A 26,798-nucleotide genomic window follows, 5' to 3' on the forward strand; every position below is an offset into this window, starting at 1 on the left:
CCACCGGAAACCATTTGCCACTCAGTCTGCAGCAGTCCCCATCACCTGTTTGGCTGTCCGGTTGCCCAGTTCATCAGCAATCTTCTGCCACCGCCGAGATTCTACTTCTTCAGGAGGGTACTTCAGGAGTAGCTGTTCGAGTTTTTTCTGTACCAAACCCAAGACCAAATTTTAAGGGAATAAAGGATTCCATTTAAGATCCTGGAGTTCTGATTAGATACATTCACGGTTCACTCAGAGCACAGCAGTGCTTTCCAATCTGGACGTCATATCGCATTAGTAGAGATTCTCAGGTAGAAAACAGTTCCCTTAGGAACGTAAGATGCCACGGGCACAGAGTGAGATTAGAGGAGACCCCCGTATAGAGGCTCTTCCAGTCACCTCCGTGACAAAGCAGCACAAAAACCAGGAAGGTGTACTGGGGCTGTATCCATCTCAGTGAACACAGCTTCTCAACTATCCTTTCTTGCTGGAATATGGCTCCCTTCAGCTTTAACAGAAAACATGCAAATTCACTGGATTTATAATAAGAGACTCTTTCTCTTTTGTGTGATCTGTCATCCAGGCACCTGAGTGAATATTAAAACCTTAAGACAGACAACCATTTATACATAAAATGAAGCTTCCCCGAGGCTTTTTATACACCCTCAATCCCACTGAAGGGAACCAGACTCCAGCACAGGTGATCCTAATGCAGTTTAGCTTCTCAGCCCCCACAGCAGAAATTGAAATGGAACTGGAAACAGCCTTGCTTGTCCTGAAGCTTTGCTTTCTCACAGCTGCTTTTAAGAGTATCCACCCACATCTAGCCTCCTTCTCAAACCCAGCTTCTTTTTCTTTAAGAATTATTCTGTTTGTATGTCTTCAAAATCCAAAATTCATAAAATATGCAAAAAGGTGTACACAAGTACATCTAAATATTTTGAGCTCGTAATTTAAAGAATTAAACACAATAGTTAATGCTTGCCTGGTAGTGCTAAGTCTACTATAACAGTCTACACCTCCTTCTAACCCAAAGACGCTAACAAGTGTGTACGTGTCACCTGCTCGTCAACAGTCCACAGCTGGTTGAAGGTCTCAGGTTTGCTGTCATCACACAGACGACCTCTTATCATCTGCATATAAAAAAGGTTTTAGATAAATGGAAAATATCAAGGGTATAGTCAAAGAGCACACAAGACATGTCTTAGAATTTTCAAAATATCTTTGCATAGTTTTTAAAATACACATCACCTATTTACTGATTTTTTTTCTCATATTCTTATAACTCCTCTCTAGAAACGGGAAATATGGGATCAAAATTGAAAACAGTCCAACTGAGAAAAGGCCACATTGGAAATCCTGGTGACACTCTGCAGTGCACAGGGACTAGGAACAGCACCCACAATGCCCGTTTAAATCCCTTAAAACCCAAATGTGACCAACACAAGTTACATCTTATAAGAGCCTGCAACTTGAAAGCTGGGGCATAAACAGCAGAGGGTGGAGGCAGAGGCAGATTGCCCTTCACTTGAGGTCCGTGTTCTCACTGTCTGTTTAACAACACAAACCAGCAGAGCGCCCCACGCCATGGCACTCAGGCAGTCAGGTACTGCTCACCTGAGGACGAGGATGCGGACCTTCTGGGCCATCACTCAAAGGCAACATGGAATATGAAAGGGAGTCTCCATCCTTCTTAGGATCTAAAGGACTTTTTGGTCTAGCAGGCAACCCTACTAAAAATAAAATCATACACAGAATTATTCAGTCAGGATGCTGCAAGACATTTTCCTCATTAAACTCTTATCACATAGGTTCTTACCTTTATCAAAAACTAACTTAACTCTCCTAGTGTGTCTTTTGCGATGTTTAAACTCCCTTTCAAAGTTGCCAAGGCTACTGGTGTACTGGTCCCACACGATCTCCGGCAACTGCACAACTCTCTGTGGGTATGGAAGCCCTATATCAGCCTGGGGCAGAAAAAGACAAAACAAAATACCAGAGTGACAATGTACACTTAGCTCAGAAGATAACAGGTAAATTCAATGCAGTAGGCACATTGTAAGCACTACTCCTGGGCGCTAACACGGCGTATTGACACTGCACTATACAGAGGTACTTACTGCATCCATAGCAATTTACACATAAACACCACAGCCAACACCCGTGAGCTCCGAGAACAAGCAGGGCCAGTGTGCTGGATCCAACAGATGATGAAATACACAGGATTTGACATTCGCCGCAAGGCTATGGCCTACTCACCCCTGCCACATAATAATCATGACAACTTTTTCTTTCTTGCAGTGCTGGGGATCAAACTTGGGGCCTTGTACGAAACATGCAAACGCTATACCACAGTGACATCCCTCGCTCCAAATTATGACATCTTAAAAATAAAACTGGTAAATTAAATCTAGGCCGAAGAAAAGCGACATACTCTTGCATCTTCACTGAGTATGTGATTTTAATACACACCTGTTTATCTTTGTATAACACATTTCTCTCTGAATTTAAAAGATTTCTAAATTAAACCTACAAATGAAAAGCAAGCAAATAGCTAACTGCATATAAATCTAGTAACTATGCCTAAAAGCAGGTTTTTGCTTACCAGAACACAAATAAAACAAGATTAAAGTTAATACAGTATTATTTATTTCTCTATCAGTTTTAATTTAACCTGCCAAAACTTACCATTTTAAGAACATTTTTTTTTTTCGGAGCAGGGGACCGAACCCAGGGCCTTAACCACTGAGCTAAATCCCCAACCCTTTAAGAACATTTTTGTGCTCAAGCTGTTTAATAATAAAAAAGGCAGAGTTGGGTCCCCACTTATTCACTGTTGGGTTTACGTTTCTGCTGTTTAGAGCTGCGTTGTCTTGTCTCTTGAACATGTCTCTCACAGCCCAGGATGACCTCAAATCTGATCAATTACTAAGTGAGGGTGACCTTCAACTCCTGTTCTTCCTGGCAAGTGATAGGATTCTAAATTTGTACCACCACACTGTTCCAAGGGGAACCCTATTTTAACAGGGAAGGTACTATACAGCTCTGAAAGCCGGTTTTAAACAAGCCATTATACAGATGTTGTATGTATTATGAAGTGCAGTGTTTTCTGAAATCAGGGAAAGAACACTGTGTTGATTAACCAAATGACATCTCTCAGTTACCTTGCACACAGAAGTGCTGACACTCAGCCTTTCAAATGCACTGAGCCAGGCTCAGTGGCAGCAAAGCACTACTTATCTACAAGGCCTGGTTCCAGCCCAGTACCAGAGAACAACACGCCCCCCTCCCCCCAGACATTGTCCTTGTGTTTGTTTACTGATCAAATGGGGGCTCCTACTTTGATGTACTTAAAATGGCTCGCTGTTAAACATTAAAGTTTCAAAAGAAGAGAGAAAACTGTTTCACACTAAGAAAACAAAGCTTTTTACAAAATTAAATTCATAATTTCTCTTGGTTATCATAACCTTAAATATGTTTAAAATAAATTTTTGTGTTGTCCCTATAAAGGTTTGCCTTTTTACACAGTAGTGGCAAGTGCACCCGAGACAAAAGCAGTTAATAGTTAATAAATCCTCTCAGCAGACCTCGGAGGTGAGAGGGCGGTGAACAGACACAAAGGAAGCCAACGGAAGCCTGGCTCTGTCTGTTTGGGCAGTTTCCACTGTGCACTCATTCCATGGGGAGGACGACACAACACTGCCTTCAGTAACATGGCTAACCTGAGTCAGGCTGTGGAATTAAATATTCTTAAGGCATAAACTCATTTTTTAAAAGCATAATTATCTTAAATTACTAAATATGCCATAATCTTCAAAAGTACCAAAGTACGTTCTCTTTGTACCTTCTTCTGAAGTTTCTCCACAAATCCAATAGGATTGTTCAGTGCTTCTCTCTGGTGTCTGCCTAGACTTTCCAGGTCTTGCACTGCTTGAGAACGCTGAGCCTCAAGTACAGCAATGGTCTGCAGAAGTCTCTGATAACTAGAGACAAAGAGAGGTCTCTCACTTAACGTTTTCTACTAACAACAACAAAAACTTAGTTCAAGTCATCATCTACTATGTATTAAGTCACACAGTCTTTTTAAAGTTACCTGAGAGAGTTTAGTAAAACATATTACTGGGAATAAATGAGGTCTTCCTGAGTTACGAAGTACCTAGTCAGAAAACATTAGTTAGAGAAATCAAAGCCTTTTTCCCATCTTAAAGCTTCTAATTCTCGAACCTTGAACAAGTTCAGAAAACAAGAAACATTTTGATGTTTCAGCAACCAAAACTTTAAGAAACTTCTTAGTAAAGAACTAAAATTCCATAATTTCACACAAGGAGAGGAGTCATCAAAGCCTACTTTCTGGTTATACTAATGTGAGAACAGAATACCTAAGGCACACTTTCTCCCCAACACCACAGGACGGGATTCACAGTATGATGAGGTAGGTCACACAGTTCTCAACTGTTCTGTAACCTACTTCACCCACATCTGAGATTTCACTTTCTACCACAAACCTCAGTATTTTCCCAGCACTCACGATAAGGGCAAATGTTCAGTTCAGAGAAAAGCTGGAGGTGTTATTTCCCTACTGCAGAGGTTGGCTTTAGACAGCAGCTACAGTTTCATCCACGTAAATCCACCTATTTGTCAACATCCTGGAATCTCACTACAGGAGAGAAACACTCATGAGCTCATTCTCACTCAGTGTCTCTTGGGTAACACTGTCCTGGTTTCACATACAAATACACAGAAATGGGGGACCCCAAGCCTTGAATGCTCACATGCTTCTCACAGCAGTAATTTAAAAGTCACTGTAAATCCAATGCACAATACGGAGCTGTGTCCTTCAAGTATCAGCAGAGCAGCAGTTTTCCTTATAGTCCAAATACATTGTTTCTCAATCGACCACAACTATAACTTCATTATGGAAAATACATGTTTCGTTTGCTTTTTTTAAAAGTCAAGTTATCACACTTCCTAGCATATAGATTCTCAATCAATTTATTGACTAAATAACTGTCTGATGTTTTGCCCAATCAGAAGTAAAGTAAGTCTTGTAAGTTAGAAGCCAGAAAAGCAGCAGAAATATCTAAGGTAAAACAATGTTCCTACAAGACTCACCTCCATGGTGATGCTTAACCATCTTATTATTTTTCAAGTCTTTGTAAACTAAAGTTGATGACATGTTGAATATTAATATAAAACTGTATGGGTTATGTACATAGTCAATTTGAGGACCATGTAGGACACAAGAGATGCTGTCTGGAGTGGAAGGTACTGAGAGCCTAACTTTTCAACTCTAAGTTTGCTTAACTCTGGCAAAATGACATAAGGCATAAGATAAACACGTAAGGTCTATAATGAAGTAAGGAAAATCTGTACAGGAACAGTGAGTTCCAAGTCTCTACCCCAACTTAAGTTATTTCACAGATTAGTCAGAGATTCTGACAGTCTATCCCTGGGTAGATAATGAAAAGAATTGTTAAAAACTGGGACAACATGCTCTACATTAAGAAACAAACTGAACAAGAAGGGTTCACCAATGAATCCAAGGTAAGACTCAGTTGTTCGTTAATACAATCACTGACTGCTAAGAAAACAAGGCACTCTCTAAAGCTCTAGAAATTATCAAAATACAATAGGTGTGGAAATTAGGATTAACACAGGAACTAAAATAATGGGAGAAAGAAACAGTCATGAGCACTGGCCATCGTCCTGAAGATGAAAGAAGGCTTGTAGCTGAGGATCTGTCACAGTGGCCACCTACTCTTTTGTTTGAAATTCTCTAAATGTCTTAAAGGAAAGAAAGCTGAGTTCTGTAGCACATATCTTAAGTCCAACAACTGAGAGACAACCATGTAAGAGGCAGCAAAAAAGGCCACTTCTGATTGATTGTACCTAAGTATAATTCAGGGGCTAAAACAGAAGGAGAAATCTAAGAGCACTGTGTCTGAAAATAGCACAACAAAAGGCCTAACATTTGTTTTGTATATTTTAAATTTCATAAACTTAAAATAGGTGTCTTTCATTATTCAAGGCATACTACAAAACAACAACAACAACAACAAAAACCCTCTGTCTCAAATAGATGTTAGAATAGTATCAACTCTCCACAGATGTTCATCCAAGTATTTTTTAAAAATCCAAATCCAGTAATAATGCTTGGGAAGCTAGCCGTGCTCTCTGTGTGATGTGAAGTGGTAACTTTCCAACAGGACACTGGTGTGAGCACTGAGCTGGTAAGAGCTGTCTGCCTGGCCCCGACGGCGATGCAGCGAGCAGTGAGCAGTGAGCGTATCCATAGAGCTCTCCCATCCCCTTTACTTATGGCCTTGGCGTGCAAACATTTAGCGTTCAGGCTAGGAGATGGCATTTGACACAGCGCCAACACCTACGTTATTTTCACTACATTCTTGGTCAAGTTTTACTGATTTTATGAACATGGACGTTTACTATGTCTAACAGACTCTCTCGTCCATCTTCTAGGCAGTACTTGCATGTACAGCCATCAGCAGAGGAGGGAGAAAGAGAAACGGGAAGAGGAAATTTTTACTTTTCAGTGCACATCCATCTTTTGCCAGGGGCCAGGTTTCCATTTCTACGGTGAAGAAAAGTCTTAAGAGCTCACTTGGACATTTTTTAATCTTAAAAAAAAAAAAAAAAAAAGTGGAAACCTTTTTTAAAAAAAAAAAACCTAGCTTTAAGACATTCTGCTAAGAATGCTGGTCTAATTCTTCAAAATAGTAATTGTCAGGAGGAAAGTCCTGGGTCAGTCCTGGTCTCTGTGCTCCCTTCCAGGTGTGGTGGAGGAGGGTGAGTGCAGGTGAGGAGCACAGCTGCAGTAAAGGCAGGGACATTAGGGAGTCCAGAGGAAGCTGCTCCTCCCGCTCTATGATTACAGATGTGCTCACCACAGTGAGATCCGTATTCTGACCACTGCCTTTAGTAAAGATTGTTTTTAAAAGTCATGTTTTATCTACATTTGTTTACATTTGATTTTCTAACTGGATTTTGACCAATTTTTTCCTCCTGGAAATTCACCATTTTTCTTCCGTCTACTTTTTCTTCCCTTTCTCTGTTTCCTTCTTTATTCCATCATTTTTACATCCATAAAGCTTATACTTGAGTATCTACATTATGCTTGCCCTTGCTTTTCTATAATTATTTAAGTGTCAGCACTGTTTGTAACTGATTTTCACTGTAGCTATGCCTGGCTTGTGCTGCTGCTGCTGTTGCTATTTTGTTTTGGGGTTTTGGTTTTTTCCTTCCTAAGCATCCACAGGTACTGACTAAATCTTCAGGAAAAGTATGCAGGGGCATACTTCCTACTTAAAACCACAAGAAATATGGAAAAACAAAGCAAAATTATTCTTCTTCCAAATCCACAACTATTCAATAACTGAATTAAAAGGATGCTAAAATGTCAACTCCAAAATTTAATATGAGATAAATGACTTGAAGAATGAGAAATCCAGGAAATGAGAGACTAGCAGGGAGAAGATCTGGTAGGTGAAAAGCTCAGTAAACCAAACTCAGTAGAAAGCATCTGAAGGCCGAAGAGTCGCTCGCATACACCAAGGTGGTGACTTGAAAACCAATCACAACCACAAAATTCAAGATGCTGAAATTCAAGGGGCCATGAATCTGTGCTCAAGCTGAAGAGAATCAAGATGCAGGCTAAAGGTACATACGACTTATTAAAAAAAATTATCGTTCAAAACCCCTCTAATTTAGAAAGAGAAACGTACATCCAACTACATGCAAGCAGCACTTAGAACCCAACAGAGAAAAGAACTTCTCTCTGTCATATTGCAATTAAAGACTGGAAGACAGCATATACATGCTTATGTATGTATGTATGTATATTATAATTACAGCTAAGTTTGAGAGGCTGGAGAGATGGGATCAGCAGTTTAGAGCACTTGTTCCTCTTGCAGTGGACCTGGGTTGGACTCCCAGGACCATATATATATGGTGGCTCACAACTATCTGTAACTAAGCTCCAAGGAATCTGACCCTCTCTTGTGGCCTCTGCAAGCACCAGAGATGTGGGCAAAACACCCAATATACATAAAATACAAAATAATATCTTAAAGAAGACATTGTTTCCTTTTCCTCTTACTTTATATATGCTAAAAAACAAAACAAAAATAAACAAATCTCTCAACAACCGTTGCTAGTGTGCTCCTCTACCAATTACCTAAAGCCCTGAAGATCTCATCAGCTCCATGAGTCACCATTAACACGTTTTGCCTACAGTAAATTATTAAGACAGTTAGCTACTTTGTGACCATTAAACACACGATAACTCTTTCATTCCCAGAAAGCTGACTGGTCTTGGAAAAAGAAGGCTGTTTTGACTTGCTCGACTGTACTTTCAAATCCTAACCACACAACAGGCTTGCCAACACTTGGTCTCACAGAACACAGTAGGTACCTTGAGTGTATTAGAACAAGAAGAGCTAAAGCTCACTGCCCTCCACACTGCAATGGCGGGGGTTGAAGGAATGATTCGGGAAAGTTGCCTGACACCACATTTTCCCCTGGGCCCACATGGTAGAAGGGGAGAAGCTAACTCCACAGGTTGACTTCCGACGTACCTCAAGGTCAATACAGCCACAAACGTGCAGACACATACAAATAAATAAATGTAATAAAAACACTGTTAAGCAGCAAGCGTGTTTAAAGACACTGTAGCAGTTGGAAGGCAGAGACCATGATTTGGAGGCCAACCTGGGCCACAGGGTAAGATCCTGCCTCAAAAGGCAAAAGGAAATAGAGGAAAACAAAACAACTAGGATCTTTTCCAGTAGACCTTAGGATCCACTTAATTACCTTGAAATTTTCAAAGACCCTCAGTCAGAATGTCAAATATAAAACAGTTCTGAAGTTCCGAAGGGTAACTGACTATCAACTCTATGACACATTTACTAGCCCAGTTCTACAAGATGATCTAACAGCAAATTATGTCTTGTATGCCTCTAACTAAGCCCTTCCACCTAGTTATAAATGACACCAGTAGGTAACAGTACTCTGCAGAAGGAAGAGGATAGCCCAGGCTACAGGGCAAATTCAAGGCTGGTCTGGTGATAGATCAGCATCTCTGGAGGGAGGCAGACTGTTTTCAAACCTGTGGTCATCAAATAAGACTTAATCATACCTCCATTTATCCACTGCAATTTCTGGAATGAATTTGCTAGGCCACATACAATGTTGTGAAAGGAACTGCACACTGCACACTAAGAGAAAACTGTTAGGCAAATGGAACAAAGTAACAGCCGCCACTCCCAAACAATCATGAACCGTTAGGGCCACACAGAAGTTGCCACTTTAAGGATAAGCACTAAGCTGGGAGCCACACAGATGACCCTTGGTTCATCCCCATCACCACAAAAGGGTATAGATTTGTTACATTGTTAAAGTGTTGTCTAATAATAAGATAAAACTCGGAGCCTAAGTGTGAAACATGAAAGGAAAATCCCTATGATTCCAACATCATGAAATAAAAGTTGTCATATTTTAATCTAGGGAGAAAAATATGTAAGTTTTTATAAAATATAGGGGAATATAAAATGCTAAATTAATTTTTACAAAGCTATATAATAGGTTTTATTCAAAATACAGAGTAATAAAAATTTCTGCTAAATAAATTTGTGCTTTAGAGATTACCAACACTATTCTTTAGTATTCCCATATATCTGGGAATAAAAATTGGGCCCCAAAATTAAGGCACTCCTAAAAAAGAATACACATCACTAACAATGTATCATCAGTTCAAAATTGTAACAAATGGTCCATTCTAACATCTTCAACAGAGATGCAGGGCATCCAGGAACTCGACAGTGCATTCCTAACTAATCTGCAAACTGAAAACTATGCTTGCAAAAGTCCCTTTTAAGCTACTAACATAACACCTAAGAATTCTGGCGGTTTCACTGAGGGGCAGGGCTCTCTCCAGGGTGGAAATTCGCATGAACTGGTCACAGTTCCCTCACTACCTTTGCAGAAGTCATAGATTGGTTTTCACTCTTCCAAATACTCATTTTTCTTCTAAACGTCCTGTGTTTGTTTTTTAACATTACTAAAATTCTAACACCTTTACAATAAGAACACTCCCCAGTCTGTAATTCCTAAGACCATTTTGGTGTTCTACCTAAAAGAATAAAAATCATATTTCAGATATTTTAGTATATCACCTGATTTGGCTAAAGACAACCTAAGTTGCTTTCAAGACTGCGGGACACCAGCTCATGGAATCCTCCTGTTAGTTGGCTATTTCAATACATATATAAAGTCTATCTCAACAAATTATCTTTAAAATTTTCCCCTATTTAGGGAAAAAATTCACCAATGATTGGCTTTTGTTAAAAATAAGTCTGTATTTTTGCTCTAAGCACTGCCATCACAAGAGATATGCTCCCAACATGTCCTACTGTAAACCATTCTACTGTACTTATAAGCAGAGTAAAACTCCACACACAAAATAAGTAAAATACAATTCTTTCTTCTTGTTTCCCAGGAGAGTATCTCAAATATGATCACAATCTTCTACACCATCTTGGGCATTTTTACAGGAACATGTATAAATGAGTTACCCTTTACTAGGTAATTAACTACACAACTCCATCATGACTTTACACTGACCCCTCGTGGCCCGGGTCCCCAAACACTTCAACAATCAGCTCCCACTGCCCTGCTGCCCTGTCCTTCAAACAATCTGCTTTAATCTCATTAAATTTGCCTGTGCTAGCTAATACCCATAAATTGAGTTGTATGAACTGCTGTGTCCTGCTTACTACTTTCAAGATTCATAGTACTGTACTTTTCTTTTTGAATGTCTAAAGCTGTTTTTAAAGGTTTTTTTTTGGGGGGGGGGTGTTGAGCATACAAGTGTTTTGCTTGCATGTGTGTCTGTGCACCTTATGGTGTGTGACTTGTGCTCAGAGACCAGAAGAGGGTGTCGGATGGCCTGGAACTAGAGCGCCATGTAGGTGCTGGGATTCAAATCTGGGTCTGCAAAAGCAGCAAGTGCCCTCAACTGCTGTGTCATTTCTCCAGCTATTCCTCCTTTCTTTATGGCCATGTAATAATATTCCATTGTAATAACATTCAAGGACTTCTGTCTGTCTGGGTTGTTTCTACCTTTTGGCTATCATGATTTGTGCTATTGTGAACATCTGCATTTAAGTTCTTGTTTGAACATCAATCTTTAATTCTCTGGGGTATTTGAAAGGAGATTTTGGCCTATGAGGGCATTACTTTTATGCATGTGGTATATTATATTATACAGTCAAGCAAACATGGAGGCCAGAAGCTGACTCAGGGTGTCTTCCTTCAATACTTCCTTATATATCAAGATAGGACCTCACTTGAAACCAGAGCTTGCAGACTGGGCTACTCTAGCTGCCAGCTTGCTTTAGGGAGTCCCTTCTTGTCTCCAAGCATTGGGATTATAGGCAGTGCCTGTGGCCTCATGGGATCCCAATTCTAGCCTCCTTCTTACACAAATGCTTTATCTTCTGAGCCATCTCTTCAACCCCCAAGGACAGGTTTAGCCTATTACACTTAGTTATTTATTTCTTTTTTCCCTACAGACAGCAGGACACCTGACCCGGGGGATCCAATCTACTACCTCATCACTAAGTGCAGCGCTCGACACTGTAAACAGACATAGGGCTAAGGTCCCTACTGCTGCTAATGGTGCAGTGCTGTCACCATGACAAACACAACACAAGTCAGCAGTGTATGCAGATGAAACCCTAGGACAGTGGAAATTGAGAAGAATGAAGAAACTTGAGTACAAGGAGAAAAGAGAGAGAGGTATAAGGGCACATATAGTCTCCAATCCCGAAAGGTGAGGCACACCTGGACAGTATTTCCTGTGCTCAGCTAGTCAAAGACTGCCCACTGTTCTTTACTTAACCTTCTGACTCATGTAAGCTATATACCTGTATTGAAATATCATTTCTTAATTCTCATTAAGTATTCAATTGTCATATACAATGAAAAGAATTACAAGTCAACCTGTTTTTAAACATGTTAATAAAAAAAAGTATGTATGTACTCTACATGCATTCCAAGTACCCATGGAAACTAGAGGAGAGCCAAGAATCCCCTGGAACTGGACTTAAACCTGATGTGGGTGCTGGGAACCAAAGCTGGGTCCTCTGCAAAAGCAGCTGGCGCTCTATGCTGCTCCAGCTCAAGCCTTTGTCTTAAGTGTGTGTGTACACGTGAGGACAAGTGCCTGATGAGATCAAAGATATCAGAATACTCTGGAATGAGAACTACAGATATGTTCCACCCAATGTGGATGCTGAGAACTGAACTTGGGTCCTTATCAACAGCAATATGCACTCAAATGAACTCTGCTGTCTTCCCTGAGCCTTTCAAACTCCTTTGTTCTGAAGATAGCTTTGAGTGGGTTTCTAGTTCCTGCCACTAACAATAATGCTTCAGCTGCCTTAATTTCATTTTCCTTGCTGTTTTTTAAGTTTGAAGGCATTGCTTACCGAGGGGAGTATGTACATGGGTAGAGGGGTGTTCTTTCAAAATAGGGTCTTACTATCGAGGAGGTCAGACCTAGAACTCACTTCCAAGTGCACAATGACAGGTGCACAGCACCATACCTGGAACTATCACTGAATTAAATAAACTTCATAAAAGAATTTGAATCTGTATTTCTAATCACATTTACAGAGCTACCAGCACCCTAAAACCTGGGGTTCTTGTGGAGACAGAACTTAAAGAGCCTTTCAAACTGTTTTTACTACTTTTCTAAATGTGCAAGAAATGGAATAAAAAAATAAAAAATAAACCCAAAAGAAAACAAAAACCACAAACCCAACTTTTCTTTAAAAGGAGGAAGCCAAGTCTCACTGACCGTATTCTGCAGAGTCCATTCTATCTGAGTTGGATCATATGTTCTCTTTTCCTCATTCCGCACTTTTAGCTCAACCACTCTATGCACATTCACTGTAACGTTATCTTCTATGCTGGTATTGTAGCTGCAAGGTTTCAGGTAACAGAAACAAGGTTATGTTTAGGGTGTGGGGTGCAGGTCTGCACCCGTGGGAGCCAGAGGTCCATCTCCCTCCACCTTATATTTTGAGACAATGTTTCTCACTGAAGGATCACTGACTGGATACAACAGATGGATAGTCAACTCCTGAGATCCACCCTTCAGAGCCAGGGTTACGGAGACAAAACATTTCTCATTTCCAAGTCTTTCAGCCCTGAACCAGATGCATACCATTCTGTACTATTTCTAAAGCCTACACACAAAACTCAAGACTGTAAAAAGTACATTTAAAAATTATGCATAACATTTTGACAATAAAATTTTTATCTCAAAACACACTGAGTGGTTTTTATTCTCACTTTTATACTCCAATTATAAAAATATTAGTTTGACAACCTAATCTTAAATACACAACTCCACCAACTTCTTCCCATATGTAAGTTTAATGAGCTGTGAATGACTATGCAGCTTATTCACTTTCTTTTAAAACTTAAAATCAAGATCGTTTTCAGTGAAGTCTGGTAGCTGAGAATCCAGCCCAGTGGTAGAGCCTTGTCTAGCATGCATAAAAACCGAGGGTCAATTTTCAGCACTGAAAAAAATAAAAACTTTATTACCAGAAGTAAGCTAATTTTTCTAACATTTTTCAAAACAGGTTAAGGGTTTGGAAATTCTCCTATGCCAAAGGACAAGGTTCTCAAAAACTCTGCGATCTACTATAACAATTACAGCAGTTATCATTCACTACAATGCAGAGTGTAGGGTCAGTCTTGAGAAGACAAAGACTTCTCAGAGAACATGGTATTAAGTAAGAGGGCTCCTCCTTATTGACAGAGGAAAATCAGCAGGGAAATCAGCATAGTGAGGCAGACCAGAGCAGGCAGTAAGTGCATGAGAAGGCGCCCTTCAGGCATGCCCATCATTTCCACATTGTAACCCAAAGTCACATCACAGAGCTCAGCTGGAGAAATGAGGAAATCACAAACAACTCACAGAGGGACAGAACACCAAGTGCTGCACTGACAGCTGTCCTTGCGCACATGACACACACTTGGCTGAATGGGGGCATACTTAGTAAAGGTGTGCCACACACACCTCTAACCCCAGCACTCCGGCCGAGGCAGGCAGATCTCTCTGAGTCTAAGGCCAGCTTGGGCTACAAAGTGAGTTCCAGGAGAGCCGGGACCACACACAGAGAGAAACCCAGTCTCTGAAACCATAATCCCCACCCCAAAAACAAATTTTGGAAATTGGGCTGGAGAGAAAATTTTGAAGTTAAGGCATTTGCCACCAAACCTGACGCTGTGGGAGAACAAACACCTCTAAGCTGTCTTCTGACCTCTACAGACTTCTGTCCCTCTCCCACTAAATAAAACATTAACAGGAAAAAAACAAACCAGTAAATTCCTGTTAATTGGGCTAGCATGTAGAGTACTAAGGGACAGGTAGTAAAGGAAAATGTTTTAAATGAGCAGATGTTACCTAAAGCATGCACTTCCTCAGAGAAAAGGTTAGCTGGGGACCTGGACCACAGAAAGCAAGAAACCTTTTCAGATGACCCAGACAAGAGCCGACACTGACTGATGCTCACAGAGCTTGACCCAAAGCCGGGAGATGAGTTGAAAGCAGCCGCCTTTCTTCTAGACACTGCCAAGTTAACTGAAAGCTGCTGAAAATGACTCAGAAGCAGTAATAAACTCATTCCCATGCATGGTCTGCTGTTTTCTGTGCAAAAATGGAAATAGTTTTGAGAAATAGAACAGTCTGAGCTCAAGCTTCTCACTGAAATCCACTACTAAATAGGTAATCTTTTTAAGCCACAGTAGCTAACGAGAAGGATGCAAAGAAAATAGTAATTGAGACTGAGTAGTATCAAAACCAAGGTGAAATGCAAAGAGAAAAGTACATTCAGAGTACTGTGTACTGGCTACGATTATACAAGTGATGTATCAGCTCTTACGGTACCTGCTTGGCCTCGCACCAGGATGGAGAAAGGCGTGTCTGGTACAATCAACCACACTGCCTTTGTAAGGAACTTCATTTGAGTCTACACTTAAATGAGATACCATTTAAAAAATGGAAATCTTTTCTACTTGTAACTTCATAAAACTCTATGACATGTATGTTATACTTGCTACCTTGGCTCCTCACATAACTGTGCCTGCTCTAGAGTTTGCTCAGTTACTCCAGGAGAGGCTGGGAACACGGTCTGAGGAATGAACCCAGTGAAGGAACAGTTTGTGATCTCCAGAACAGCACAGTTAACTGCTGTTGACCAAATCAGCATGTACTTCAAACCAAAAGGCATAATATCCCCAACACTGAGAGTTGATGGACATAACAATTTTCTTAATCTGACCCTTATATAATGTATGCATTTTTGAGTATCACACTAAATTTGTAAAATGCACAATCATGTGTTAATCAGAAGGAAAGAGACACTTCATTTTAACTATAATGTTTGATTACCTGGAAACTGTGACCATGAAACTCCTTCTAAGAATATGTGCTGTGTATTTGAGAATCTGGTAGTATACTACAGAACTGAAGGGAAACAATAAGTAGGGAATGTAAGAGTTAGCAAAATAAAAGGTGAATCAAAAAAATTCTAACTTGGGCTGGAGAGATGGCTCAGTGGTTAAAAGCACTGACTGTTCTTCCAGAGGTCCTGAGTTCAATTCCCAGCAACCACATGGTGGCTCACAACCATCTGTAATGGGATCCGATGCCCTCTTCTGGTGTGTCTGAAGACAGCTACAGTGTACTCATATTCATAAAATAATTCTAACTTAAATTATTTTATTAGAGAAATTAGAGTTGTCCTAGAGAAAACAACTGGGAGATATTCCAGTTAATATTTTAAAGTTTTATTTCCCATCACAAGGATTCACTATGCAGCTCTGACTGTTTTGGAACTATGCAGGTTGGACACAAACTCAAGAGATCTGCCTGCCTCTGCCTCCCAAGTCAATAGCAAACACCACTACACTACAGTAGTTAATCGTATTAAAAAACAAAGCTAGAGCTAGAGAAATGGGTTAGAATGAGCACAAGCAGCTCTTTTAGTGGATCGAAGCTTGGTTCCTAGCTCCTATGTGGTAACTCAAAACTGTCTCTAACTCTGGTTTCCGGAGGATCTGATAGCCTCTTACTATCTCCAGCAGCATAAGATACACATGATACAAATATACATGTATACAAAGTATCCATATACATCAAAAATAAAAGAATTAAAGGCCATCTATTAGGAATTCGGGTAATCAGGTACTGACGTTGTATAGGAGCATATTCCCATGCCTTTCTACGTAGGATAACAGCATCTCTCGTGGCATTACTTTTCCAAACCTAGTACAGTTTTATGTCTTCTTGTGTGCCACTTCCTCTTGCTGGTCCTTGTAAACTTTATCTTAACCAGTGATCCAATTTTAACTTCTGCTCTAATCACTGCAGTATCTAACAGCATAACATAGTTCAAACAGCCAGGTTCATTCTTCAACTATAACTTCTATTACTCTAATTTTTCAATTTAGCTTTTTTATTTTATTTTAAATGTCAAAGAATACCAATTAAAAATAATTTCCAGGGCTAGAGGTAAAAGTTTAATAGCAGAGCCCCCAGTTCAACCCTCAGTATCTGAAATAGTAGTAATTAATATTTCCAAATAGTCAACCACCAGGCAGGAAAAGGGGTGTCATTAAAGAGGAAATACCCCCAAGTGTACATTAAAACTAGGCTGGGCATGACAGTACATGCCTCTAATCTCAGCAGAGGCATAGTGACCCCGTCTTAGAAATAAAAGAAGAGAAGAGGAGAGGGGATGGGAGAGGATGAGAGAGCAAGTCAATGGTGGTGGCTTATGCCTTTAATCCCACAACTTGGGTGGCAGAGGCAGGTGGGTCTCTCTAAAGTCTACATACACAAAGAAACCCTGTCTCAGGAAGAAAGAAAAAAAAAAGGAAAGAAGGAGAAAAGAAAGAAAAAGATCAAATTAAGAAAGGGGGAAGGAGGGAGAGATAAAGCAGTCATACTACAGCACAAGGCTAAAGAGATGGCTCTGCAGCTAAAAGCACTTGATGCTCTTGCAAAGGAACCACAACGGGGCTCACAAACATGCAGGCAAAACACTCTTCTATTAACTAAATTGAGTATCTAAAATAAACTTTAAAAATAAAATTAAGCCAAATGAAGGGCTGGATAGATACCTCAGCAATGAAGAGCACTCCCTGCTCTTGGAGAAGACCCACGCTCAGTTTCCAGCACCCACATAAGCAATCTTACAACTGCTTAAGAACATAAACCCATTCAGGCTCCCACAACTAATACTTCTTCAGAGTCAGACGCATCTGTTTATAGCCACGGCAGAGTAAATGACATTGGCTGACTCTTGTGATGACAAAGTAGGAACTACCTTTTTCAGACCCCAGGTAACAGACTATGCAAAACCGAGATTGTGCGAGAGGACAAGCCAATGAGGAAAGCCCCTCCTAGGAAGAGCCATCAGTATATTAAGCAACGAAGTGTTCTTCTGAACAAAGACTCAGAAAACAGCTTGGGGAAGCTGAGGAGTGAGAATATGGAGGACACAACACCAAAGAGGAATCAATAATAGAAAAAGGCCCTAAATGTACATGGAGCCTCAAGCTGCATACAAAGCTACACAAACTGAGCAGGAGATTATACAGATCAAGCAAACGACCACCATGGAGCTATACACAAAACAATCAAATGTTTACACAGCAAAAATTACACATGTTCCAACCAGCCAGAGTAAAGAATTCTTTCTACAGGAGGCAGGGCTTGGAGAAACAATCCATGCCTAATGGCATTCTACCCAAATGTCAGTGCCTCAGCCTTCCCTAATCTTGTCACGTGTATATACGTGTTTACATGGCCACTCATTTGGATCCTTTTTAGGACCCAACAGGTATTCGATGGGTAGAACAGCATTACAGTCAAGGATTGTTTCTCTAAGCCCTGCCTTCTGTAAAGAATTCTTTACCAATGTGTACTAAAAAAGAACCTATGTGTAGATCCTTTATCTGTACTGACCAATTAGAAGGGAAACTCAACAAAAATGAAAGAAAATACTAAGTCACAGCACTGCCCTAAGAACACAGAAAGAAGTGAAACTGGGATAAAGATCAGGGTCATCCAACATGAAAAACTCAACCTATCACAACATTGATATCATGAGTATCACTCCACCACCTCTACAAGGGAGAAGTATAAATCGACAATGTAAGACTATATTCATGTACTTAAGATGAGAGCAAAGAATCATTTAAAATCATCTACATTATTTGAAAACTTCAGATTTCTGGCAACAGGGCTGGAGCTGGCTAAGTAGTTAAGAACACCAGCTGCTTCTTTCAGAGTATTTGGTACTCTGGGGAGCAGGGTTCTCGGCACCTATGTGGTGGCTCACAAGCAACTGAAATGAAACTCCAGGACAAAGGGCTCCACAGGCACCATGCGGTGCACCCACATATGTGCAGGCAAAACACCCATTCAATAATAAAGTAGTATTTTTAATTTGGCAACAATTCACTCCATGTTTTGATTAATCAATGGCTCACTCCTGACCACAGTTATGCTTAGGACAGCTTTTGCTCCTCTCACTAACCTATTCGCCCAATGCCTGGGGCAAGCTTGGCTGGTTCTATGGCTCTTTCCACGAGCTGGCAAGCAGCAAGCATACTCTTCCCACTGCGTCCTAAACCCTCAGAATAGTCTCCTCGAATCAACCAAACCCGCTTGAAGCCCTTTGCTCTTCACAGACACACTACGCCTATAGTCCTTAAACTGCTAGAGCAAGAGCATGAAAGTGATGAGCACTGCCGTGGGCTATCTAAGATGACGCTCCTGACAGATACACACGGTCTATCACTACAGTCAGATTAAAACAAACACTCAAAGGTCTGTTCTGTAAGGTGTTCAACCTAAAAACCTAAGTCATCACTGCATGAAATAACTAGGCTCAGATTACCAACTAGAAGACAGAAGATTGAATCCAGTAGTAGATGACACTCTTGTAATCCCAGAGAGGAAAAGGGAGGAAAGTCAGAAGTTCACACTTACCTTCAGCAACATCATAAGCTGGAGGCCAGCCTGGGCTACAAGAGACCCTGTCTCAAGAAAGTAAAAACAAAACAAAAACTCCCTACTTTTTAAAAAGGCCAAGGTGCAACGCCATTTCTACCATTAACTCAGATGCCTTCCTTCTTTGTTTGCAGCAGTCTATATAGTACAAAGAATGAAACCTCTGGTTTCAGACACACTTCCAAAGCGTGCTCTCACCGAGTTAGTCCTCTGACCCTGGTGATGAGCCTCTGCTCTGCAGCCTACGTAATAACAGTCTTGGACATATACACTTCAAAGTTTCCTTTGTGTGATTACCTCTTGAATTAGAAAAGCAGTACTAAATATTAAGACCCAGGGCTTAAAATCCTCTTCTGACTCTGAGAGTACCTATTGATAACCAGGAACAAGAATCTCACCAGAAAAAGACTTTCTAGCCCCTGACTCAGTGAGCAAGTGGGGGAATGAAGACAATGTGAGCCATAGCTAAGCACCCCAAACACTTAGACTCATTCCCTGTGCCGTCATCACCTGATTGTGATCCAGGTCTAAAGCGAGGACTCTAAAGTACCTGTCAAACACCTGTGAGTGATGACTCCTGAGAGTCCTAAGACTTACATGTGATAGTCTTTTAAGCAGATGAATCCATTAGAAGGACAAGATGAAGGCTGCTAATTAAATCATTAGTTAGCTTAGAGTAAAGTTTTAGCCAGAACAGGGTTGAGTCAAAGCCTCCTACTTAACACATTATGGCAACCACAGCATTTTCTATTAAAACTGAGGTGGAATGGGTAGATTCTTTATCTGTGTACCATAACGCCCAACTATAATAACCTATTTTAGCTGGCATCAGAAAATACGACTTCTTCCTTCTGGAAGAGTATTCCTAAATATTGTAGACAATGCTAAATTTCCAGTTTCAAAGAGATCTTTGCTAGCACACAGGGTACTGTGTACAATCCACCAAACCACTTTCAAAGTATTTTACATTCTATAACCCTTGAACGCACTAGACAGCTGTAATGATGCTATTTTAAACAATCACTTGATTTATTTTTTAGTTTTGTTTTTGTAAATGCCAATCATCTCTGACATGGATAAAAAACATTAAAGTAGAAACATGGAGAAAAAGGGACTTTATTAAAAAATTTACATCAAACATGATCAAGTATTGTTTTCTTGAAATTACTTGGGAGCCAAGATGCTAATAAGTATGATAACCACTTCCCATCTCAGAAAAGCGCCTGCCTAACGTGCGCACTCTGTGTTGCTCCCTAGGAATGCCAGCAGTCAGCAAAACCTAACAGTAAGTGTCATCTGCAAAGACGCAGGACAGAGCAAAAGGTAAGGGAAGCAAAATAGTGATTTCTTTCACCCAGTGCTCCATATGCGTCCAAACTGAGCACTGTCCTAACCACAAACAGCATCCCAAACTCCAAAGCACTCCTGCTGTCTGTCATCCACTGACGACACAGAAGGCCACCTTTCTGACCGTTATGGTCACTCCCTGGATAATTATTTTATGGGAGCACTGTCTTTCTTAGTCACCATGAAAGTTCATTTTTCAAAGTAATGAGAGTGTAAATTACTGTTTTCTAGAATCAATAACCAGTGAAACTTAGGAGAATTATCCCATAGCAAAGACAACATAATCAAAGGGAAATAAGCCTACTGAGACATCATTTCCTAGACCGGTGTGGCTTAGAGGCTGAATGTGTGCCTCGCACTGCCAGCCTCTCAGTTCAGAAGAAATAAGTTCTAACGTAATTCACATCTGTTTAAACTGGCGCTGGCCATGGTCACACAAGCTTGAGGAAGTTAAGGCAGTAGAGTCACTTGCATCCAATTCAACACCAACCTGGATGACACAGGCACACCCATTCCACAACTAAGAAAGCAAGATATCATACTTATTGAGGTTTTAATTATTCCTCTAAAACATACATCCTCCTTGTTCCTGCAAATAAAAACCTTTTAAAAAAAGATTACATATAAATGAACATTTGTTGATTCACTTGGGTTTATTGTGTTTTCAAGACAGGGCTTCCTTTATATGACCCAGGCTATGCTCCTGCCTTGGCCACTCCTGCTGGGACACTGTTGGTGCGGCACCGTGCACCAGATCATCTTACTTCTACCTGAAATTCTTCCTTGATGCAATTATGTTTTTCTGCCTCAAACTGATCTCAGGTATATTAGACTCGTAACCTAAAAAACCATAAAACATTCAGGGAAAATTTTCTTAAATCACGGTATTAAGAAAATACAATTTTAAAAGAAAACAGAAAAAAATTTTTCCCAGAAAGGATACATATGATAAAAGGCACAGAACTGCCAGATTAAAGTCCTGATCAATCTAATAACTGTGGCAAAAAGATTATGTCCCACAGCCCTGATATGATACTGTGATCCTAGGATACGGATCAGGCATCTGTCAAAAAAAAAAAAAAAATCTTATGTATTCCTCAAATCCAAATATTTTTGTACAACCAATATAATCTGAGTTTGTGATAATAGTTGAAAAGTTGACCTACAAGAGAAGTTAATTTTCTTTTGTCATTGTTACTCATTAAAATCATTTTAATGAGCCAGGCACTTGGGAGGTAGAGGTATGTAGAGCTCTGAGTTCAAGGCCAGCCTGGACTATAGAGTGAGTTCCAGAACAGCCAAGGCTACACAGATAAACCCTGTCTTGAAAAAACAAAACAAAGAGTTTTGATGAACACTTTATAGTTCCTTCATGAATTATTTAGACGGTTAGCTCTGGTCCATTTGTATTACTCTCCAGAATACTTTAAAGTAGGTGAGCAAAATTGTGGACAATTTTGGACACAGAATTATTTGCCAAAAAAAAAAAAAAAAAAAAAAACCTCTGCAATAAGAGCTTGGGAAACAATAGTACTAACTAGGGTTGTGTCAAATGTTACTATCATAATGTTAATAGCACTATTTCTCTAAACTGTAAAGATGGATCAAGCACATTCTTAAATCAAACATTTTAATGGGGAATGAAGTGTAAATAATTTCTAGTCTGCAGCTCCATGCTCATTATTTATTTCACCCAGAAAGGAAAGGCAGACATTACAAATCTCTACAAGTCTAAGCCAGAGTGAGCTGGATGGACGCAGCATTGACAGCACTCGTGTTAACACTTTACACTGGTCTTTTCTTTTCTCACACACCACCCATGCTTTCACGGTCCTTTCTTATTTAGACACGTGGGACACTAGAACTACAGAGAGAAGTAACAAAGGTCAATGTCACGACACCAAGGCTCTTAGTTTGAGTTTAAAATGTATGTTAGACCTAAACTTACTGCTACAGTGTCAACTTCATCTGTAACAAGAGCATTACGGACAGACATCTAGTAACCAATCCTGAAACCCGGGAGTGATAGGCAAAGCAGAACTCATGGTTACCATATTTACACATACTCTTTGTTGTGTTTCAGTGCCACATGATCTGATTCAAAGTAATAAACATCAGGGTCATCATCTTCCTCTTCCGCAGTGTGCTGACTGGCACTCTCTTTGGCAGATGGCAAATGTCCGATATTCATTCTGGCCTCTGAAGATGGCTTACTTAGTCCTTCACTTCCATAGTTTTCAGAGTCACAACACAGAACCTTTTCATCTTGAGAGATCTCAACAGGATTTGTGGGAGACTCACTTACATTATCACTAGCGGTTGTGTTTGTCTCATTGGGACTGAGATTATTCTCCTCAAATTGTCCATTTTCTCTGTAAGGAGATGTGTTTTTAGTGGGACTACCTCTGGTTTGGGCCGCCCTTCGAGGTGAAGTTCTCAGGGTGTATCGATGTTCTTGAGGTTCTGACAAAGATGTCATCTGAGCTGAAACACAGTCTAGCATAGAGGACAGTTCAGGCTCTCCAGAGGCTGGCAAGCACTCAGACCCCGTGTCCAGAGGGTCACTGCTGTTCTCATTACACTGCTCTTTGGAGGCACTGCTATCTCCCACCACATCTACTTCTTCCTCAGAATCTCTTAAGGATGACTGAACTTCAGAAACAGGGCCTGAAGCTGACTCAGCAGTCAGCTGACTCCGACGTTCCACAGGCAGGCAGGCAGTGACTAGTTTGTGGTCCTCCAACTTGACCTGCACATCTGACTTTGTGCAAGGCACGAAATGGTCTATACAACTGTCCTCCTTCCTACTACCACAGAACACTGAAGTCTGGGTTTCCGAATCCCCATCTCCAGCTACTGATTCTTCCTGCAGCACACAGGAACCAGGGCTATTTTGTTTAGTGTTCCTGTCAGGCTGACAGTCATCACAGTTTATAACAGCTGAGTCACTGTCGTCAACACCATTGACAGTCAGATAGCCTGTGATTTCTTCTAATACTGCAGCATTAAGTGGCCCTTCCTCACTGACATTCACCTTTTTAACTTCCCTTTTCTCACAATCATCCAATATAAGACATCGACAAGCTCGTTTAGCCCCTTGAAACTCTGCATCATGGTCCACTACTGTCCGCCTGATTTCTACTGGCTCCTTGTCTGGTTTTACAGGCGAATCTTCTTCTGAACTGTTTGTGGCTTCAGCTCTAAGACAGCGTTTAATGTTCTTTAAGACTGGCAGTGCTGGCTCTGCCTGCCTTCTCTCACAACTCTCTAGGGCCTGCCTTTCTAGGTCATCCTTTTCCGAAGAAGAAAGTCTTCTTTTCCTAGGGCTTACCCATTCTCGAGCACTCTGCTGTTTTACATCAGAAGTTCTTCCGTTATTATTTCCTTTCAGAATTGGCACAGGCTCTGGTCTCTTCTTTGGTGATCTTGATCGCACTTGAGAATGAGAAGAGATTTCTTCTGGGTGAGCAATGCTACGATTCCTTAAAGTTCTACCACAAAAAGATTCATCCAAGCCGTTTAACCCCACTGTTGATCTTGTAACACGAGTAGATCGGGAAGCAGCCATACTATGGCAAGTCCCTACCATACGGTCATCATGATCCACTCATTGGGAAACCTTCAAAAATGTAAACAAAATAATGAGAAAAAGGTAATAGTTAATATATCTAAAACAAAAGCATAAAGTTGTAACTTTTTATCCAAGTATAGCCATTATCAATAAATAACGGGACAAAGGTTATTAAAGTTTCCAAAAATGACGTAACAGCTAACAAATACCATTTAATATGTTCTGGGATTCCGTGTGTGTGTTTAACATACCTTTACTCCCTGAAGCCTCACAACTCAGGTCTATTGTACTTAAATTACAATTAAGGAGACCGAGGCTGTCTATGACGGACACAGAGTCAACTCCGACAGAACTCTGAAGACCATGTTCACTGTTTCTCTACCAAAAGTGATCAAATGAAACACAGCTGTTTCACTGTCGCTATTAAAGTAGTGCTCTTCAAGTTACAGACCAACTACCTCACAGAAGCCAGTCCAATCGGTCTGTTTCTACTAAAATGGTTTCTTTCAGGTTAATTGTCTTGGTAGTAAGACGAGAGGTAATAAGGAGACTTCTGGGATCTTGCTATGGAAGTTTTGTAATTATATAGTGGATACAAGTCACAACAGTAGCTTCACAGCAAAGCCTCCATCCCTAAAGAAAGGCATGTCACTGTCCTCTAAAGTAAATAGTCATTCAGAAGTAGGGAGTATTGTTTCACATGTTTAACATTTGTGTGCACTTTTACACACATGTGCATGAGCCCTTTCTTTAAATGTCTGTGTGTAGTGCACGACAGCTTTCCCTCATTGTTTGGGAGATAAATGGGTTTTCTAGTAAGGATGCTTAACTTTCTAAGAGAGAGAAGTTTGAGGACTGCTGGAATAGGTCCTCATTGATCCACCTGTGTAAACCCTGAAAGAGCTAATGGTTTTTTCCAGGCCTTCCATGTTATCAAAAACAAAGGCACCATTAATATTTCAAGTCTCTATCTCTCACCTATATGGTTCTCTTAAATATTTTGCCACTTCACTGCTTACTTTCAAACGGGGTACAGAATGGTTAAATACGAAGAATGGCTCTAACGTAACTTCCCTTGCCCCTCGCATAGAATCCTTTTAATGCCGTTTGGTCTCCTCATGCAAATAAAGCGCATCCATTCCAGGCCTCAACTGCAGTGCCCTACTATTGGAGAAGGGGAGCTACAGATAAGCACAGCAGCCTGTCACACAAGGAGCCACCAAGGAGAAGCACTTCCCTGTGCCTGCTGCTGGCCTGCTGACCATGCACTAAGGAAGGAAAGGACTCTGTGAGATGTGGTAAGTGGGCTGGATTTAGCTTCATTTCAAAGCAGGGCATCCTCTAAAATCTGTAACCCCAGCACAGTTCCTTTTTCTAGAGAACCTCATGGAAATCGCGTTAGCAGTGGGTATGGGACATCACACCATCAGGAACCAGACTGCCTCGTAAAAACTTCACCTGTCTGAACACTCACAGCGGGAACAGACTAATTTATCTTTCTAACATCCTGTCATCAACAGGACAGTCCGACTTTACTCACAGGTAATATATATACACTGATAGTCCCAACAAGTTCCACTTCAATTACAATAAATGTAAATTAAACTTCAAATGTGTTAAAAGAACACAAACTGAAAAATGTTAAAAAGTAATTTATTTATTTAAATGTACCAAAATCTAGAGCTCTCAAAGTTGAAGGTTATATATTAAATATCTATGTAAATATGAATCTAAAATAAAATTAAATTAATTTTATAAACAAATTATAAAATAAAATATAAATTTAATGATCTTCATAATTTGTGGCTGAAAAATACTGGAAACTCATGGAATTTTGTTTTTTAATAAGTGATGCCAATTAAAGGCACAAAGACCTCTTACATGACTTCAGTAAACAGGCTTTCCTTAATCATTCTTTTCTTTCCACATTGATCTATGTGGAACTCTTTCTCTGCAATCCAACTTCCAGAAAAGAGACTATTAAGTCAGATATCTGTTATCAATACTGGGAATTAAATATGTATATAATATATATTATATATAATATATATGCATATACACATATATATGTACACACAAACATCAATGCAAATCTCTGTCAAATACCACCTATGAATACCTACACTTTTCATGATTTCAGTTATAAAATTAAAACACTGATTAGTGTCAAAGATCAAGCCCTTTCCATGTCTTTGTTCCCTAAAAAAGTTTTAGTTCTTTCCAACAATTACAATAAAGCCCATCTATTGGCCTGTGATTATCAAGAAGCTGTCTTCGGAGAGGACCAATAAATTATAAAAATGCTAGAATAAATAAACAAACATTTTGGAGACCAACAAGAAGAGCTCATTTAACAGCAAGTATTACCTGGTACTTTCAACTGTTGTAACTCAAGTATAGTTGAGAGTCCACATTAGAAGTATGTTCTGAAGCTTGCTAGAAACCCAGACCTGGGTTTGATACTTAGAACAGAAAGGGGGAAAGGCAAGAAAAAAGAAAGACCTGCAGAATGTCAAACCCTCTCCAGCCAACTCATTCAAGTTGCATATGAGAGACACTGAGATCAATGCCTTCAGGCAGTATTCTAACATAAAGATTGCAAGTCCACTTCGACACAAAATTCTCTTTAATATTTTATTAGATTGCAATGATTTAACAAAACATGAAAAACTAAAGCCATGATCGCTTTGGCTAAAGAAGCGCCAAACAAGAGATCGTAAGATTATTTGGATTGAATTATATATACTTTACCTAAGTATGTCTACATTTTTCCAACCAAATTTCATT

The 26,798-nt window shown here is 40.1% G+C and overlaps 1 protein-coding gene across 1 annotated transcript in view; it reads right to left on the bottom strand.

Annotated features, from left to right (window-relative positions):
• Zzz3 (zinc finger ZZ-type containing 3) overlaps nucleotides 1–24,044 on the bottom strand; it is a 34,786-nt gene extending 10,742 nt beyond the window's left edge. Inside the window, exons 1-6 of the mRNA XM_032897136.1 lie at nucleotides 22,507–24,044; nucleotides 3,827–3,965; nucleotides 1,802–1,949; nucleotides 1,600–1,715; nucleotides 1,044–1,115; nucleotides 46–147 (exon numbers count right to left, since the gene is read on the bottom strand). Of these exons, the coding sequence (XP_032753027.1) occupies nucleotides 46–147; nucleotides 1,044–1,115; nucleotides 1,600–1,715; nucleotides 1,802–1,949; nucleotides 3,827–3,965; nucleotides 22,507–24,029 (2,100 nt within the window). The 5' untranslated portion in view covers nucleotides 24,030–24,044. The remainder of the gene's footprint in view (nucleotides 1–45; nucleotides 148–1,043; nucleotides 1,116–1,599; nucleotides 1,716–1,801; nucleotides 1,950–3,826; nucleotides 3,966–22,506) is intronic.
• Between the last annotated feature and the right edge of the window lie 2,754 nt (nucleotides 24,045–26,798).

The sequence above is a fragment of the Rattus rattus genome, chromosome 3 (genome assembly GCF_011064425.1).
Source record: "Rattus rattus isolate New Zealand chromosome 3, Rrattus_CSIRO_v1, whole genome shotgun sequence".
In the NCBI taxonomy this organism is placed as follows: Eukaryota; Metazoa; Chordata; class Mammalia; order Rodentia; family Muridae; genus Rattus; species Rattus rattus.